The sequence below is a fragment of the Mandrillus leucophaeus genome, unplaced genomic scaffold (genome assembly GCF_000951045.1).
Source record: "Mandrillus leucophaeus isolate KB7577 unplaced genomic scaffold, Mleu.le_1.0 Scaffold342, whole genome shotgun sequence".
Classification (NCBI taxonomy): domain Eukaryota; kingdom Metazoa; phylum Chordata; class Mammalia; order Primates; family Cercopithecidae; genus Mandrillus; species Mandrillus leucophaeus.
The window spans coordinates 1,446,554-1,464,534 of NW_012103610.1; the positions used below are offsets into that span (position 1 = coordinate 1,446,554).

The 17,981-nt window shown below is 38.9% G+C and overlaps 1 protein-coding gene across 3 annotated transcripts in view; it reads right to left on the reverse strand.

Moving 5' to 3' along the window:
• PPP1R2 (protein phosphatase 1, regulatory (inhibitor) subunit 2) overlaps positions 1-17,981 on the reverse strand; it is a 37,274-nt gene that overhangs the window by 17,932 nt on the left and 1,361 nt on the right. For 2 of the 3 annotated variants that reach the window (XM_011988966.1, XM_011988965.1), the window contains exons 2-3: positions 5,737-5,844; positions 734-811 (exon numbers count right to left, since the gene is read on the reverse strand). In XM_011988966.1, coding sequence (XP_011844356.1) covers positions 734-811; positions 5,737-5,844 — 186 coding nt within the window. The remainder of the gene's footprint in view (positions 1-733; positions 812-5,736; positions 5,845-17,981) is intronic. The other variant, XM_011988967.1, reaches the window with a different exon arrangement.

Here is a 17,981-nt window from a genome sequence, read left to right on the forward strand (position 1 = left end):
GGAATAAAAAGAGTAGAAATGGGCATAGAAACGAGTAAGCAACAAGAACGGTGGAATGGGTGTTAGAAATCAATAAGCAGTAAAGGAAGAGTGCTTTCATGAATTAACTTACGTTTGCCTTTCTCACTGCTACCTTTAAAAACAGGAGGCAGGGGCCAGGCATGGTGGTTCATCCCTGTAATCCCAGAACTTTGGGAGGCTAGGCCAGTGGATCTCTTAAGATCAAGGGTTCGAGACCAGCCTGGCCAATATGGCAAAACCCCATCTCTACTAAAAATACAAAAAGTAGCCAGGCGTGGTGGCATGTCCCTGTAACCCCAGCTACTACTGGGGAGGCTGAGGCAGGAGAACTGCTTGAACTTGGGAGGTGGAGGTTGCAGTGAGTTGAGATCACACCACTGCACTCCACCCTGAGTGACAGGGCGAGACTCTGTCTCAAAAAAATAAAAATAAAAACATCCACAGGGAGGTGACACATTTCAGTATCCCAAGTTCAGGTACGCTGGTCTTCCTGCCACCTACATACCTTGATTTTAATCAAGAGACAAGATGATAAAAGTTGGTGACTCAGAAGGTGAAAAAAGGGGAAAAAAAGGAAAAAAAAGTTGGCATAAAAAAGTTGATAAACAGCCTTTTCTTTCTGCTTATACAGGAAAAGCAATGTAGAATGCTTTTAACTCTGCATAATTAAAAACAGCCGAAGTGAAACTGTGCTCCAGTCATTAGTACTTACTTCTTGGCTAAGATGTCTGGCGCCATGGCTTCAGTGGTCTCAGTGTCACTACACGCATCTTCATCATCACCCATCATACTAGTATGACAAGCATATTGTAATTAATACCTGAAACATAAGTTTTCAGCCACAAAAACAAGGTAGAAAAACAATTCTATCAACCTATTTAACATATCAATGTATTTATAGCTCTGTTGTTATCTTTGAGGTTTAACTTTATATAGTTCCTATTCAATACAAATACTTAAAAGTATAGCACCCAATCAAGAAAAGACTCCAAATGATTGAAAAAAAATAACAAATACAGTCTGCCTGCGATATCCATAGGATCCACATCCATAAATTCAACCAACTGTGGATTGAAAATAGCCGGAGAAAACAAAAATTTCATCTGTACTAAACATGTAGACGTTTTTCTTATCATTATTCCCTAAATGGTACAGTAACAACTATTTGCATAGTATTTACATTTTATTAGGTAATATAAGTAACATAGAGATGATTTAAAATATAAAGGAGGATGTGCATAATTATATACATCTACAAGGCCATTTTATATCAGAGACTTGACTGAGGATTTTGGTATCTGAGGGAAGTCCTGAAACCCCCATGGATAATGAGGAACAACTATACTGAAAACATAAATGATCTGGAAAAAAAAAAAAAACACTACAAAGTTCCAATTATTTCATCCAGTGGGAAGGAACAAGTAATGCAAAGTAACTCACTGTCTGGTTTTAGAACATGCATTTCTACATCAATCTTAAGATAGAAACAAAAGATCTATGCAGATACAAGACTGAGTGAAATAACAAAATTATATCCCAAAGACCTAGTTCTGGAAGTTTACAAGTGATTTAGCTTTCTCACTCTACCCCCGAATGAAAAATTTGCTCCACACTTCAGTGCAAAAATGGGCATCCTTAATTCTTAAGCCACTGGGAAGTATATAAAGCAGAACTCCGCTATTTATAAAATACTGCCAGTTTATACATTTCCTGGTTAATGAAGGTGACAAGTCCTACAGTTTAGATGATGCTCTTTTTTTCTAAGGGAAGTTGAAATAAACTGATCTATATTATTGAGTTTAATTAAGCAGAATAGGGTAAAATAAACATTTTGTTAATTCATAGAATTGTTGTATAGAAAATTCTAGTTGTAAAATTTACTGAATTATGTTTATATATATACATGTATATAGAAGCAATAACTTCTTGTATACTAACTGTAAGATTCTTAGGTAATAAGACATGATGTTTCTATAAAAAGTATCTTCAGTTAAATAAAACTTTTTTTTTTGAGACAGGGTCTCACTCTATCACCCAGGAGTGCAGTGGCACCATCATGGCTCACTACAACCTCGACTTCTCGGGCTCAAGTGATACTCCCACCTAAACCTCTTGTGTAGCTGGGACTCCAGGCATGTGCTACCATTCCTGGCTTAATTCTTTTTATTTTTTGTAGAGACAGGGTCTCTCTATGTTGCCCAGGCTCATCTCCAATTCCTGAGCTCAAGCAAACCTCCCACCTCAGCCTCCTAAAGTGCTGGGATTACAAGGGTGAGCCACCATGGCTGGTCAAATAAAACTCTCAAAAAGAAAAAAAAAAGTCATGGAAAGAAATGATAAAACTGAGCGATGAACTGATAAAAGCAGGACACAGGTATCTCTGCATACACACAGCCTCAATTACTTAGGGACCAAATAACTTCTCTGGTTATTTGAATGGCAAATATCTACCATTCAAATTATATTTATAAAAAGTCAAAAAATAATGGCCATAGCTATTTTGAAAATCTTTTTTTCTTTTTCTTTGGAGACAAGGTCTCCCTCTGTCATCCAGGTTGGAGTGCAATGATGTGATCATGGCTAACTGCAGCTTCAACCTCCTGGGCTCAAACAATCCTCCTGCCTCAGCCTCCTAGGTGGCTGGGACTACAAGTACACACCACTACCTCTGGATAATTTTACTTATTTTATTTGAGACAGAGTTTCGCTCTGGTTGCCCAGGCTGGAGTGCAATGGCGCGATCTCAGCTCACTGCAACCTCTGCCTTCCAGGTTCAAGTGATTGTCCTGCCTCAGCCTCCCGAGTAGTTGGGATTACAGGTGCCCACCACCACACCTGGAAATTGTTATGTATTTTCAGTAGAAACAAGGTTTCACCATGTTGGCCAGGCTGGTCTTGAACTCCTGACCTCAGGTGATCCACCTGCCTCGGCCTCCCAAAGTGCTGGGATTACAGGCATGCACTGCTGCGCCTAGCCAAATTTTTAAAATTTTTTTGTGGAGGTAAGAGTCTCACTCTGTTGCCCAGGTTGGTCTTGAACTCCTGGGCAAGAGTTCTTTGGGGAAGGGTGTGGTGGCTCATGCCTGTAATCCCAGCACTTTGGGAGGCTGAGGCAGGTGGATCACTTGAGGTCAGGAGTTCGAGACCAGCTTGGCTAACATGGTGAAACCCTGTCAATACTAAAAATATAAAAATTAGCTGGGCGTGGTAGTGGGTGCCTGTAATCCCAGCTACTTGGGAGGCTGAGGCACGAGAATCTCTTGAACCTGAGACACAGAGATTGCAGTGAGCCGAGATTGTGCCACTGCTCTCCAACCTGGGTGGAGAAAAAAAGAGTTCTTTTTGGAGAAAAAAAGAGTTCTTTGGGAGGCTAAGTGATCCTCCTGCTTCAGGCTCCCAAAGTGCTGAGATTATGTTGAGCCACTGCAGCTGGCATCAACTATTTTTTAAAATCATGTCTGATCTTAATTCTCTTAGGATACTTATCCCCAACTAACACAAGTGAGGACGGCCACTACATTTAATAAAAAGAAAGAACACTCTGATTTTGGATTCTGGCACAATAAAGGTTTTAACACATGTTTTAGAAGTCAGGCACGCTGGTGTGTGCCCACAGTCAGCTACTTGGGAGGCGGAGGAGGGAGGATCACTTGAGTCGGGAGTTCCAGGCTGTAGTGTGCTATGACTGTGCCCGTTAATAGTCACTGCACTGGGTAACATAGCGAGATCTTGTATCTTTATTTTATTTTTTGGAAGATTTTTAAAGTATATACCTGCAATTTAGGAGAAAAATAAGAATATAAACCTCTTTTTAACATGCGTATTTTTTTTTAACAAATTGTAATTTTATTGTTTTTCCTCCCCTCTATTTTTATTTCAATAGGTTTTTGGGAAATAAGTAGTGTTTGGTTACATGGGTAAGTTCCTCAGTGGTGACTTCTGAGATTCTGGTGCACCCATCACCCGAGCAATGTACACTGTACTCAATGTGTAATCTTTTATCCCTCTCCCCGCTTCACCCCTCCCACCCCATCCCCAAAGTCCACTGTATCATTCTTATGCCTTCGTGTCCTCATAGCTTAGCTCCCGCTTATAAGTGAGAACATATGAGGTCTGGTTTTCCATTCCTGGGTTACTTCACTTAGAGTAATGGTCTCCAACTCCATCCAGGTTGCTGTGAATGCCATTATTTTGTTCCTTTTTATATATATTTCATGGTATATACATATATACCATAAAAATGTGTATTTTTTCACTCAGATTTCATTAGTATTGAGTTCAGCATCTGTACCTATTTCATTATTTCTTTTTACGCTCATCACAATCTTTAATATCTTCATGTTTTTTATTTTCACTGTTTTTGTTAGTAACAGGTTATTTCAAATTATCTTCCAAAGTCTTCACCCACTGACTTAAAATACAGTAGTTCTTAACTCTTTCTTCTTTCATTACAGAACAAATGGAAACTGCAGTTAACTCTATTTTAATGGTAACTTCTGGATTTATGCTGTCTTAATTCAATGACAAAATATTTTAATCTTGGAAATCTTTTATTTTTTTCAATACAAGGTAGGTAGGGCATAACTTTTTTCTTTTTTTTTTTTTTTTTGTAGACAGAAAGAGTCTTACTATGTTGCTTAGGCTGATCTTGATCTCCTGGCCTGAAGCAATATTCCCACCTCTGCCTCTGTAATCTCAAAGTGCTGGGAGTACAGGCATGAGTCATGCCCAGCCAAGGTATTATCTTTTTTTTTTTTTTTTTGAGACAGTGTTTTGCTCTTGTTGCCCAGGCTAGAGTGCAATGGCGCGATCTTGGCTCACTGCAACTCCCGCCTCCAGGGTTCAAGCAATTCTCCTGCCTTAGCCTCCCGAGTAGCTGGGATTACAGGCGCCCGCCACCAAGCCCAGCTAATTTTTGTATTTTTTTTTTCAGTAGAGATGGGGTTTCACATGTTGGCCAGGCTGGTCTCGAACACCTGACCTCAGGTGATCCGCCCGCTTCGGCCTCCCAAAGTGCTGGGATTACAGGCATGAGCCACAGCGCCCGGCCCAAGGTATTACCTTAATTAGGTATCTATACTTATTTAGAATCTTCATCTTCTCATAATGCTTATTGCATTATTTTTGTCTTCATACTCGTTACTGCTGCATAATGTAATTTCACAATTCGTTTAGAAAATTCTGAGACTTGAAATTGCCAAAAATTACATGTAATATCTGAACAACAGTATTACATTAAGTTAAAAAATAAAGACATAAACAGTAATAATGACCACCTATCTTTCAGTGGGTTAAAAACGAGTTACCATCCATGCAGTTATGCTTCTCTGCAAAGAGACTGAGTAAACCCCAGATTTCTACTTGGGAAGCAAACAAGCCCCTATCTCATCTTCCTTTCATGGAAGTTAAAACTAATATGTGCACTATTAGTAGCTAGCAACCACTGAGGTGCAACAAATAAACATTTACTACTATCATTATAATGTAAAGAATGGGTTCCATAATTTTAAAGTTAGACATCACTTATACAATTACTAAACAAATTGCAGTTAGGTTACTGAATTCACCAGTGCTCCAGTAACAAATCTACAATAAAACAAATTCAAATACGCTAATCTACAATAAAACAAATTCAAATAAGCTGTTATCCAGAAGTTCATATTAAATGTAAAATGGAAGTAAGTCACAAGAGGAATGATATCGATGTGCCATTACCTATGGTAAGGAGTGCTTGGTTCATCTATTTTCATTAAACCATAGTCTTTGTCTGCTGGATGATACGTCGCCAAGATGTTCATTTCATCCCACTTCTGGGACTTTTTGCTAAAATTAAAAAGAAAAAACGTTTTTCCCAATGCAGAAGAAGATAAACCTGAACGTCAAAATTCACAAATGTCCAAATTTCACATTTCAACTTCTATTTGATGGCTAATCTTTATTTTCACATATACTTTCTTAGAATAGAAGCTGACTCAGGGTAAAAACCATTAACTAACTACAATAAAATGTCAGTAAATATAGAACACTTACTGCCCAAATATTAAAAACACAGTATTTAGTATCTATATCAGGCATTCAAAACATTACTATGACGTGCTTAGTCTTCATTTGGCCTATAAAATAATGCAAGTCAAAATCTATACATTCGCTGATGACAGTAGGCATTTTTGATCTATATACCGGTAACTGTTTGGTAAAAAACACAACAGGAGTATTTCATTGGCATAATTTCTTTCTGAGATATCTGTTAACAGTGAGAACATAAAGATTCAAAGCATAAAACTACAGAGAAAACCTCATCAAACTCAGATACCACTAAATCATTAGATTGCAAATAAATTACAGCTGTTTATTTCTAATCTAGAAAAATAAAGGTTTGCTCAGGAATGGTGTATTCAGATTTATTTGAAGAGCAACAGAAGTTCTCTATAAGTACTCCATTATTTTTGTTTTGTTTTGAGATGGAGTCTCACTCTGTTGCCCAGGATGGAGTGCAGTGGCATGATCTCGGCTCACTGCAACCTCCACATCCCCGGTTTATGCGATTCCCCTGTCTCAGCCTCCCGAGTACCTGGGATTACAGGCGCGTACCACCACGCCTGGCTAATTTTTGTATTTTTAGTAGAGACGGGGTTTCACCATGTTGGCCAGGCTGGTCTTGAACTCCTGACCTTACGCGATCTGCCTGCCTGGGCCTCCCAAACTGCTGGGATTCCAGATGTAAGCCACGGTGCCTGGCCTATAAGTACTTTAGAAACATCTGTTAAATTTCATGCAATGAAGTATTTAAACAACTATTAAGGTGCTCAATACTCAAATGCTTTAATTTTAAATTCTTACATACTCATTAAAAAAGACCTCAAAGACCTTTCTACATGCCAACATTATTTTGTTACATATACAGTTTGTTACTTAGTATGCACTTGGGAAAAACCTGCTTTAAAAAAAATCAATGTAAATGTTACACTGATTTAAATAATCCTTTCTGCATTTGGTCTAAATTGTTAAGGTTTTACTGTAGGTATTTTCAATTTTCCAGATCCTGAAATAGTCTTTAGGAATAACATACTTAACATTTTAATAACATATTCCCTTCTCCATACTCTCAAAATGGTTTGATGAGTTACCTTAAAAATTACAGCCAGGCACAGTGGCTCATGCCTGTAATCCCAGCACTATGGGAGGCCAAGGCAGGAGGATTACAAGGTTAGGAGATCGAGACCATCCTGACTAACATGGTGAAACCCCGTCTCTACTAAAAATAGAAAATTAGCTGGGCGTGATGGCGGGCGTCTGCAGTCCCAGCTACTTGGGAGGCTGAGGCAGGAGAATGGCGTGAACTCGGGAGGTAGAGCCTGCAGTGAGCCGAGATTGCGCCACTGCCCTCCTGCCTGGGCGACAGAGCCAGACTCCGTTTCAAAAAAAAAAAGAAGAAAAAAAAATTATACAGGCAGGTGACTTCATATTCTTTTGCCTTCTACCCTAATATACCCACTGTGTCCCCATTTTTGACTAAGCACTTTTTTCCTTCATTTTTAAAAACTGTGGTAAAACATACATAACATAAAATCCACCATTTTAACCTTTTTGTGTTTTGGTTAATCTTCCCTGTATGATTCCAATTTTAGCATATGTGCTACTGAAGTAAGCACTAGCCATTACAAAGTGTACAACTCTATGGCATTAAGAACATTCACATCATTGTGCAAGCATCACCACCATTCATCTCGAGAACTTTTTCGTCTTCCCCAACTGAAACTGTACTCATTAAGTACTAACTCTCCACTCTCCCCAGCTCCTAGACCTGGCAACCACCATTCTACTTCTCATCTCTAGAAATGTGACCACTCTAGGTACCTCGCAGAAGCGAAATCATAAAGTATTTGTCCTTTCGTGACTGGCTTATTTCACTAAGCATAATGTCTTCAAGGTTCATTCATATTGTAGCATGTGTCAGAATTTCTCTCTTTTTTTAAGAGACTGGGTCTTACTCTGTCACCCCAGGCTGGAGTAAAGTAGCATGATCATAGTTCACTGCAGTCTCGAACTCCTGGGCTCAAGTGATCCTCCTGCCTAGCCTCCTGACTAGGTGGGACCATTGGTATGCACCACCATGCCCAGCTAACTTTTATTTTCTTTTTTTTTTTTTTTTTTTTTTTTACAGGTGGGTCTTACTATGTTGTCAGGCTAGTCTCAAACTCCTGGCCTCAAGCAATTCCCCGGGCTCAGCCTCCCAAAGTGCTGGGATTACAGGTATGAGCCACCACACCTGGCCCTAATCAAATTAATATGTCTTTAGTATTTGAAAAAAGTCACCTGCCAGGAGTGGGCCTGTGTAATTTTTAAGGCAACTCATCACACTCTTCTGGGACTGAACTAGACTGGGTAAACAGGGCTTGCTTTAACAATATTGATTTCTTTAAATGCCTAGGCTTCTGCCTATCACAGTAATAGTTGAGCTTGTGGCAGAAAACAAAAAACAAACTTAATTGGGAGACAGACATTGAAGGTTCAGGTTTCAGTTACCCTTTACCTATAGAGAAGCAAAAAAACATCTTCTCTTGGACTCTATTTATAGTTGACCCTTGAAGGTTATGAGTTTGAACTGTGTGGGTTCACTTATATGCAGATTTTTTTCAAAAAATCTGCTGGAAAATTTTTTGGAGGTTTGCGACAATTTGAAGAAACTCAGATAAACCACATAGCCCAGAAATATTAAAAAAAAACTTAAAAGTTAGTTATGTCAGTTATGTCATAAGTGCAAAATATATATGTAGAGAACAGTCTCCTTTATCATTTACTACCATATTAACAAGCCTAGTTAAAATGTAAAGTTAAAATTTATCAAAACATGCACATACAACACGTGGTGCCTCTGCAGTTGGATCCTAACTGCATAAACTTAACTACAGTACATACTATTCTGTGTCACAATTTCATAGCCATCTCTTGTTGCTACTGCGGTCTCCTCAAGTGTTGCAAGTTTGCTTAAAATGCTCTATGATGCAGCCAGGCACGCCTGTAATCCCAGCCCTCTGGAAGGCCGAGGCGGGTGGATCACTTGAGGTTAGGAGTTCGAGACCAGCCTAGCCAACATGGTGAAACCCCGTCTCTACCAAAAATACAAAAAATTAGGCATGGTGGCTTGCGCTTGTAATCCCAGCTACTCAGGAGGCTGACGCAGGAGAATCGCTTGAACCTGGAAGCCGGGGTTGCAGCGAGCCAAGATCATGCCACTGCACTTCAGCCTGGGCAACAGAGTAAGACTCTGTCTCAGAAAAAAAAAAAAGCTCTATGACGCTAGTTGTTTCAGTGTGAGTAGTTTGTTGCTCCAATAAATTGCCTATTGCAGTAAAAAGTGATCTCTCTTGGTTTTTGAGTATTTTTTGTCCTGTTTAGTGCAATACTGTACACCCTGAGTAACATCATGGGACCATTACAAAATGCCACTAGAGATGCCGGAAGCGCTCCCAAGAAGCAAAGTTGTGACATTACAAGAAAAAGTTGAATTGCTTGATGAGTACCTTAGATTGAGCTCTGCAACTGTGGTTGCCCATCATTTAAAGAAGAATCCATCATAAAGACCATTGTAAAAATAAAATAAAAGGAAATTCACAAAGCTGTCACTGTAGTAGCTACACCAGCATGAAAATCTTGCATATTTTGTGAAACACCTCTTATCTTGTATTGCTAATGCATCTTTTATGTGAGTGCAGGATTGCTACAAGACTATAGACTCTAAAATGATTTGAGAAAAAATGATGTCACTATACAATAACTTAAAGCAAAAAGAAGGTGAAGGATCTAAAGTTGGAGAATTTAATGCAAGCAAACGATGGTTTGATAATTTTAGAAACAGGTTTGGCTTTAAAATGACAAGATAACAGAGAAGCAGCTTCTGCCAACCAACAGGCTACAGACGAGTTCCCAGAGGCCATTAAGAAAATCATTCATAAGAAAGGGCCAGGTGCAATGGCTCACGCCTGTAATCCCAGTTTGGGAGGCTGAGAAAGGAGGATCTCTTGAGCCCAGGAGTTTGAGAACAGCCTGGGCAACCATAGTGAGACACTATCTCTACAAAAAATGTTTAAAATTAGTCAGGCATGGTGGCGCACACACACCTGCAGTCCCAGCTACTTGGGGGTGGCCTAAAGTGGGAGGATCACCTGAGCCCAGGAGGTCAAGGCTGCAGTGAGCCATCTGCGATTGAGCCACTGTGATCCAGCCTCGGTGGCAAAGTGAGACTGTCCAGAAAAAGAAAAAATTATTAAGGAGAAAGGATATCTGATCTGCCTGTACAGGTTTTTAATGAGAATAAAAGTGCCCTATTCTGGAAAAAAAATGCCAAAAAGGACATTTATTTGTAAGAAAGAGAAGACTGCATCAGGATTTAAGGCAGGAAGAGACAGGTTAACTCTACTGTCTTATGCAAATGCAGTAGGGTTTATGATCAGGACTGTCCTTAACTATAAAGCTGCAAACCCTGGAGCCTTGAAGTGAAAAGATAAACACCAGCTACCAGTCTTGTGGTTGTACAAGGTCTAGACAATGAGAACCCTCTTGGTTCCATCAATGTTCCGTAAGGAAGTACCTTGCCAATACAGAACTGCTTAAAAAAAAAAAAAAAGCGAGACAGGGTATTGCTCTATCGCCCAGGCTGGAGTGCAGTGGCACAATCATAGCTCACTGCAGCCTCGAACTCCTGGGGTTCAGTGATCCGACTATGTCAGCCACCTGAGCAGCTAGGGCCATAGGCGCAAGCCACGTGCCTGGCAGTAAAGTACCTTTTAAAGTTGTTTTGATTCTGGACAATGTCTCTCTCTGGCCACGTATGAACCCTATGAGTTCAACCCTATGGAGGTGTCAAGGTGGTTTATTTGTCCTCAAACACAACATCTCCAATTTAACTTCCCGATCGGGAGTCACAGAGGACCTTTAAGATTCAGGACACATGGTGCTCTATGCAGTGGTCCCCAGCCTTTTTGGCACCAGGGACTGGTTTTGTGGAAGACAACTTTTGCACAGTGTGGGGTCGAGGGGGAAGGTTTCCAGATGAAACTGGTCCACCTCAGATCATCAGGCATTAGATTCTCATCAGGAGTGGGCAACCTAGATCCCTCACATGCAGAGTTCACAATAGGGTTCGCACTTCTGTGAGAATCTAATGGCGCCACTGATCTGACTGGAGGCGGAGCTCAGGCACCTGCCACGTGGCCTGGGGTTTGGGGAACCCTGCTCTATGGAGAACATCATGAAAGTCTGGAAGGGTTTCACCACTGCCTATGCCATTGTTGTTATAGAAAAAGCTAAGAAAGCTGTCAAGTCTGAAACAATGAATTCCTGCTGGAGAAAACTGTATCCAGATGTTACGCATGACTTCGCAGGATTTATGACAGTGTCAATCAAGGAAATAATGAGATTGTGGATTATTTGGTGGGGGTGAAGGGTTTCAAGATACGGATATTGAAATTCAAGAGCTAACAGACATCACATCAGAGGAATTAACAGAAGATGACTTGATACCAGAGGAATTAACAGAAGATGACTTGATAGAGATGACTGCTTCTGAATCAGTGCCAGAGGAAGAATATGTGGAAGAAGCAAAGCCAGGAAACAAATTGACATTAGACAATCTGACAAAGAGTTCTATTTGAGATTGCCTGACTTATTTTACAACATGGAACCTTTTATGATATGGACGCTGAAACTAAACAGTAGAAGGAAGATTATTAGTACCACATAGAAGCATCTTAAGAGAAATGAAAAAGCACAAAAGTTAGGCATAAATTATGATGTATTTTCGTAAAATTACACCAAGTGTGCCTGCCTCTCCTTCTATCTCCTCTACCACCCGAGACAGTAAGACCACCCCGCCTCCTCAGCCTACTCAATGTGAAAGACACCAGGATAAAGATCTTCATGAAGATCCACTTCACTTAATGAACAGTCAATGTATTTTCCTTACGATTTTAACATTTTCTTCTCTCTAGCTCACTGTATTATAAAAATGCAGTAACAAATACATGTAACATACAAAACATGGAGTTAATCAACTGTTTATGTTATCTGTAAGGCTTTCAGTCAACAGGAGGCTACTAGTAGTTAACTTTTGGGGGGCTGGGCATAGTGACTCATGCCTATAAATCCCAACATTTTGGGAGGCCAAGGTGGGAGGATCACTTGAGCCCAGGAGTTTGAGATCAACTTGGGCAACATAGGGAGACCCTGTCTCAAAAAAAAAAAAAAAAAAAAAAAGGGCTGGGATTATAGGTGTGAGACACTGCACCCAGTCAGTGTGCGCTTTCGTAACAATTTCTGACACTTTAAATTTATTCTTAACACACTTTTCTGTATGTGTATTACACTATAATAAAATATTTTTAAAATAAACACATATTAATGTTTTGGGGTGCCTCCTAATCTCAAAGTAAAACAAGTTATTCCCTAAATGATGTTAACAATATTGAATTAAAAATGACAATTTAGGAGGTGGGCAGATCACCTGAAGTCAGGAGTTCAACACCAGCCTGGCCAACATGATGAAGCCCTGTCTCTACTAAAATACAAAAGTTAGCCATGCTTGGTGGCACACGCCTGTAATCCCAGTTACTCAGGAGGCTGAGGCTGGAGAATCGCTTGCACCCAGGAGGCAGAGGTTGCAGTGAGCTGAGATTGCACCATTGTGCTCCAGCCTGGGCGACAAGAGCGAAACTGAATCTCAAAAACAAACAAACAAACAAACAAAAAACCAAGACAACTGATCATCGTTGCTTAGGATAAAAAAAGAATGAGGAAAGACCTTTGAAGTTTCAAAAGTATCTCTACTGGGAAAGAAAGAAGTCCACACCCTGTAAGTATTTTTTACAAGATAATGATAGAAAAAGAACTACAGAACACAAGCAGAAATTATGTGTTCTTGAAATTAAAAATAAAATTTAATAATCACAATCCCAGCATCCCGTCATTCATAATTTTGATTTCTGCATATTCTTTCCTTTGTATAATACATATAAATATGTATAAGCTATCAAAACATATAAAAATATATATAACTATACATATAAAAAGTACATACAGTATATATAAAATACATATGCCGATATATAAGTTGTAAGTATATGTAGTATAAGTTGTGTGTTTTCTTTTTACCGTTTTAATGACTGTATTTTTTAGATTGATAAATAAGTTTTCCTACTTAAAATAAGGCAGACATGAACATATTTGTACATATGCTATTCAATAACGTTTTAAAGAAAATGTGCTAGTGTAAGAGCCTGAATTAAAGTTTATTAAGAACTTTATAGTTCACACCATGTTGCCATATAGTTATTTTTTTTAAAAAAGAGGACTGTAATGTCCCCGGTAAATTACCAAACCATTGCTAGGATTAGGTATTGTGTGTGTGCGTGTTTCCATTTCAGCAGGTATAAAATAGTATTTAAAAACTGTTGTTTCTTTGACTAATATTATTTTACTTTCCTCATGTGAATTATGTTTACATCCTTTGCCTATTAGAAATCTCCCCATAAATTTGAGCTCTTTAGATTTATATAAACCACATTTTACGTAACTTCAATTTTTCCCAGTCTGTTTGCCACTTAGTTTACTTTCTACTGTAAATGAAATTTTAAGTTCTAAATATTCAAAGCCTCACTCAACTTGTTTTCTCAACAGAACACTAAGAGAAAAAGAAATTAGTACAATTATTCAGATCCAAAAAAAGACAACAATATCTTGCAAAAATAAGCATTTAAATAAGGGTATTACAAAACAGACTCCAAAAATGCTAGGAAATCTTAGAAAGTTAGTGAATTAGAAGAAACTGTCAGCAGAGGACACTGGATATGAAAGTCAGCGTCTCTAAAGTGATGGTAGAATTAACATTAGTTGTGGAATAACAAAACCCAAGGAGCGAGCCTGAGCTTAATCCCAGTATCATCACGAACTGTGTGACCTCCTCTTGGGTCAGTATCCCTGCAGACAAAAATAGGGGCACCACCATTTCCATGGCAGATCTGCCATGATGGTGAAAGCACCTGCTGGTTTCAGTTTTCCCCCTCCCTCTTGGATGACTGGTTTTCCTACAGCCTAAATCTGGTGCTGAAAAAGTCACCGCTTCTCACTTTTACTTTGTTAGCTCATATGGTGCCACCTCAAAGACCTACTGGAACTTCTTGTTGCTTGTGACCTGCTCATTTGATAGTTGTGACTGTGTCTGGAATGGGAAGCAAGATTTTGCTTCAAGGTGTTTTAACTTTAATTGCATATTTCAAGAACTGGTTCTTTCTTTAAATGAAGACTCCACTTATCTAGATTGACACAATATAACAATATAAGACTTCAAAGCCTGGTATCATTACTGAACAATTAAAGTAAGACTTAACAATAAAAGCAATTACAAGTAAGCAAAAAGAAACTTTTAGAAAACAAACTTTTTATTTTACTCAGTAAACCTTTGACTGTAATATTCCACATCCCTTTATAGGCAGAAAACGACAAAGTTGAAGCGTGTTTATTTCTTAAATTATATCAAAGGAAATTAAATAAGGCATATTTTTTCAAGCAGAATTTGCCTGCATTATCTAAGACTACTATAGAATTTGAATTGAACAGAATAGTAAACTCCAAAGCAGACTGTGTAAAAAACCCACTGAGATGTGGAAAAAATGAATTTCTATATTTATTTCTATCACAATAAGACTAACACTTGAGGGTAAGGCACTGGGTTAAACACTTTACATTTATTAATTCATTTACTATTTAAACTAAGGCACAGATAAAATGAATAATTCACTGAAAATCACAACTAATAAAGTTTGCGAATAAGCAGCAGACAAGATCCAAACCCAGGCAATCTGGCACCAGATTAACCACTAAACCATAATCCTTCTCAAGTGATAGGCTTTAGCAATATTTACTGTAATATTTTCAATAATTCCCAAAACACATTTTTTACATTTTCATATCTCTGAAAAAGAGTATGTCTTAAAAGGATGGCATCTTATAATCATAATTGGCAGTATTTTTTCTTTCTTGATGGTACATCTTAGAATCCAGTGTCTTGTTTTCAGTAAGATACACATATGTACTCACTAGGCCTGCTAAATTAGACCTTCATAAGTTGTGCCCTATATTCAAGGTATTCTGAAAGAATGGGAATTCCACAATCATAGAAGATGACAGTGGTGTTTAAACTAGCTGAATGCTGTGCTGCAATGTACTGAAATTTATCTATACTTATGTGGATTTATGGATTCTATCCAGTTTTAATTTAACCCTCAAAACTTGGTATCTGACAAATGGTACCTGTAGAAACCACTCATTAAAGACCTAAGTACTGGTGGGGCATGGTGGCTCTCACCTGTAATCCCAGTACTCTGGGAGGCAGGCAGATCGCTTGAGCCCAGGAGTTTGAGACCAGCCTGAGCAATATAGTAAAACTTATCTCTACAAAAAATACAAAAATTAGCTGGGTGTGGTGGGCTGAGGTGGGACAATCATTTGAGCCCAGGAGGTGGAGGCTGCAGTGAGCTATGATCGTGCCACTGCACTCCAGAATGGGTGGCAGAGTGAGCTCTTCTCGCAAAAACAAACAAAGACATAAGCACTAATGCAAAGTATCAACAATAAGAAAATAACAGCACTGAGTCATCTAAAAAAATAACCGCCCCGCTCAATGATGGTTTGATCGGTCCTGACAACTGGATAAAAAAATAGAAATGCTAAGACTATTTGAATATGGCTTTATATAAACCTCACTTTAAGTGTACACTGAGTTTTGAGCCTTATCTAATGATGTAGTATAAACATATATGAATTATAAACATATATCTGAAGTATGTTTGAATTTTATTTTTTAAAATTACTTGGCAATATTTAGGTAAAATAACATCCTCTCACAACTGGGGGATGGGTAGAGTCAAACTATCATCACATTTTACACAACAAAGACACCGATAAAAGGTAGGATTCATTCTCATTATTCTCTGATTCTTTCTTTGCAAGTTTACTTGCTAAAATCTGTAATCCCAAAACCAGCACTTGAGGTCCGTTTAGCAGTTGCTCACAGACTGCCACAGAGCAGAGCAAATTTTGAGTTGCCCAGTGCACATGTTCACAGCTGAGGCGGCATCTTCCCAGATGGGGTCAAACAAGGCGATGCTCTGCTTTCTTGTTTCGGCTCTTGTGCTGTAAACAAGTGTCCTTTTCGTGGGCTATTTAGTGCTAACTTTCTTGCACTTTTGTTGGTGAATTTGGTGTGTAAAATGGCTCCCAAGTGTAAAGGGCTATCTGGTGTTGGCTGAATTTGTGGAGGTGGCCAACTGTATACTTTCATTGTTTCTGTTCAAAGAGGATCTCATAAAGTTAATGATACTGTTTGCATGAGTTGTCACATAAATAATAATGTATATATTTGGTATGGTTTGAACGTTTGTCCTCTCTGAAACTCATGCTGAAACTTGATCTCCAATGTAGGAGTGTTGCGAGGTGCAGCTTTTAAAAGGTGACTGGGTCCTGAGGGCTCTGCTCTGATGAATGGATTAATCTATTCATGGATTAATGGATTATCAAGTGAGTGGCTCTGGTGGCTTTATAAGAGAAGCGAGAGAGACCACAGCTGGTATGCTCAGCCCCCTTGCCATGTGATGCCCTGCACCACCTTGGAACTCTAGAGTCCCCACCAACAAAAAGGCTCTCAGCAGATGCACCCTTTCGACCTTGGACTTTCAAGCCTCCAGAACTACAAGAAATAAATTTAGTTTCTTATAAATTATCATTTCAGGCATTCTGTTATGACCAACAGAAAACAGACTAAAACAATATTGTATTACTAGTAGAATTAGTTGATTTGCTTTACAGTCACGTAACAATGACCATTAAAAAACCCATCCTTTTTACCACTTGGAACCAAACATCATGAACTTCAATGAATTAGGGTTTGATAGTTCTCTTTAAAGACAGGAATATAACTCTAACTAGACAAGTCAGTCCCTTTTAAGTGAATCTACCCTGCCACAGATACTACAGAAGAGGCAGCTAGCCCTATGTAGTTGAGTCAGTTTAGTATAGTGGCTTTTGAAGCAGAAAGACCTGAATGTCAATTCCAACCAATTACAGAAAGAGAGGGGTCAATCCATAGATTGGGACCATGGGAAATTACAGTAGATCCAAGCTGAGAATAAACAGAAACTAAAGAAGCAGAGATAAAGAATAAGTCACTTGGTAAATGGACCAAAAGAAGCTCACACTGGAGAATAGCTAAATAACGTAAATGCCAGTGAGGACCACATTGCTGCTGCTGAAAACCCTGAAGCTACATTTGAGCCTTCTGTAGTCATGTTACTTATCTTTTAATTCGTTTTCTTTTCTTTTATTCTTTTTTTTTTTTTTTTTTTTAAGAGATGAGGTCTCACTATGTTGCCCAGGCTGGTCTCAAACTCCTGGGATCAAGCAATCCTCCCACCTTGGCCTCTCCAAGTGCTGAGATTACAGGCGTGGCCACCACGCCCTGCCGTTATTTATCTTTTAACTAACTTGGTCCTCCTGCTTCAGTTATGTTCTGGTGAAATTTTGTCTTCTTAATTCCATGACCTATCCATCACACTCCCCCAGCACTCCATTTAACGTGGCTTAGCCCAAATAGAGGTTGGAAAACTGTGTGCGAGAGAATGTTAACATTCAAGCATCCATGAGCGTGGGAGTTGCTAGACAAAACTAAGGTCCTTTCCAGCCCTAAAAGGCCACGATTCTAACTTGTAAGCCTACTCAATATTTTCTTCAAGGTAACACAAATCCCTAAAATTTACCACCACCAAACAGTACTTCCTTTTATGGTCCTAAATAAGATCCTTTATACAGGAATGCCCTAGGTTCCTATATTCTGAGATTTCACAAACATCCTCATTTTAGCTTCAAGACTACCAATTTCAATGGTAACTTAAGCCTTATTTTCAGAAAGT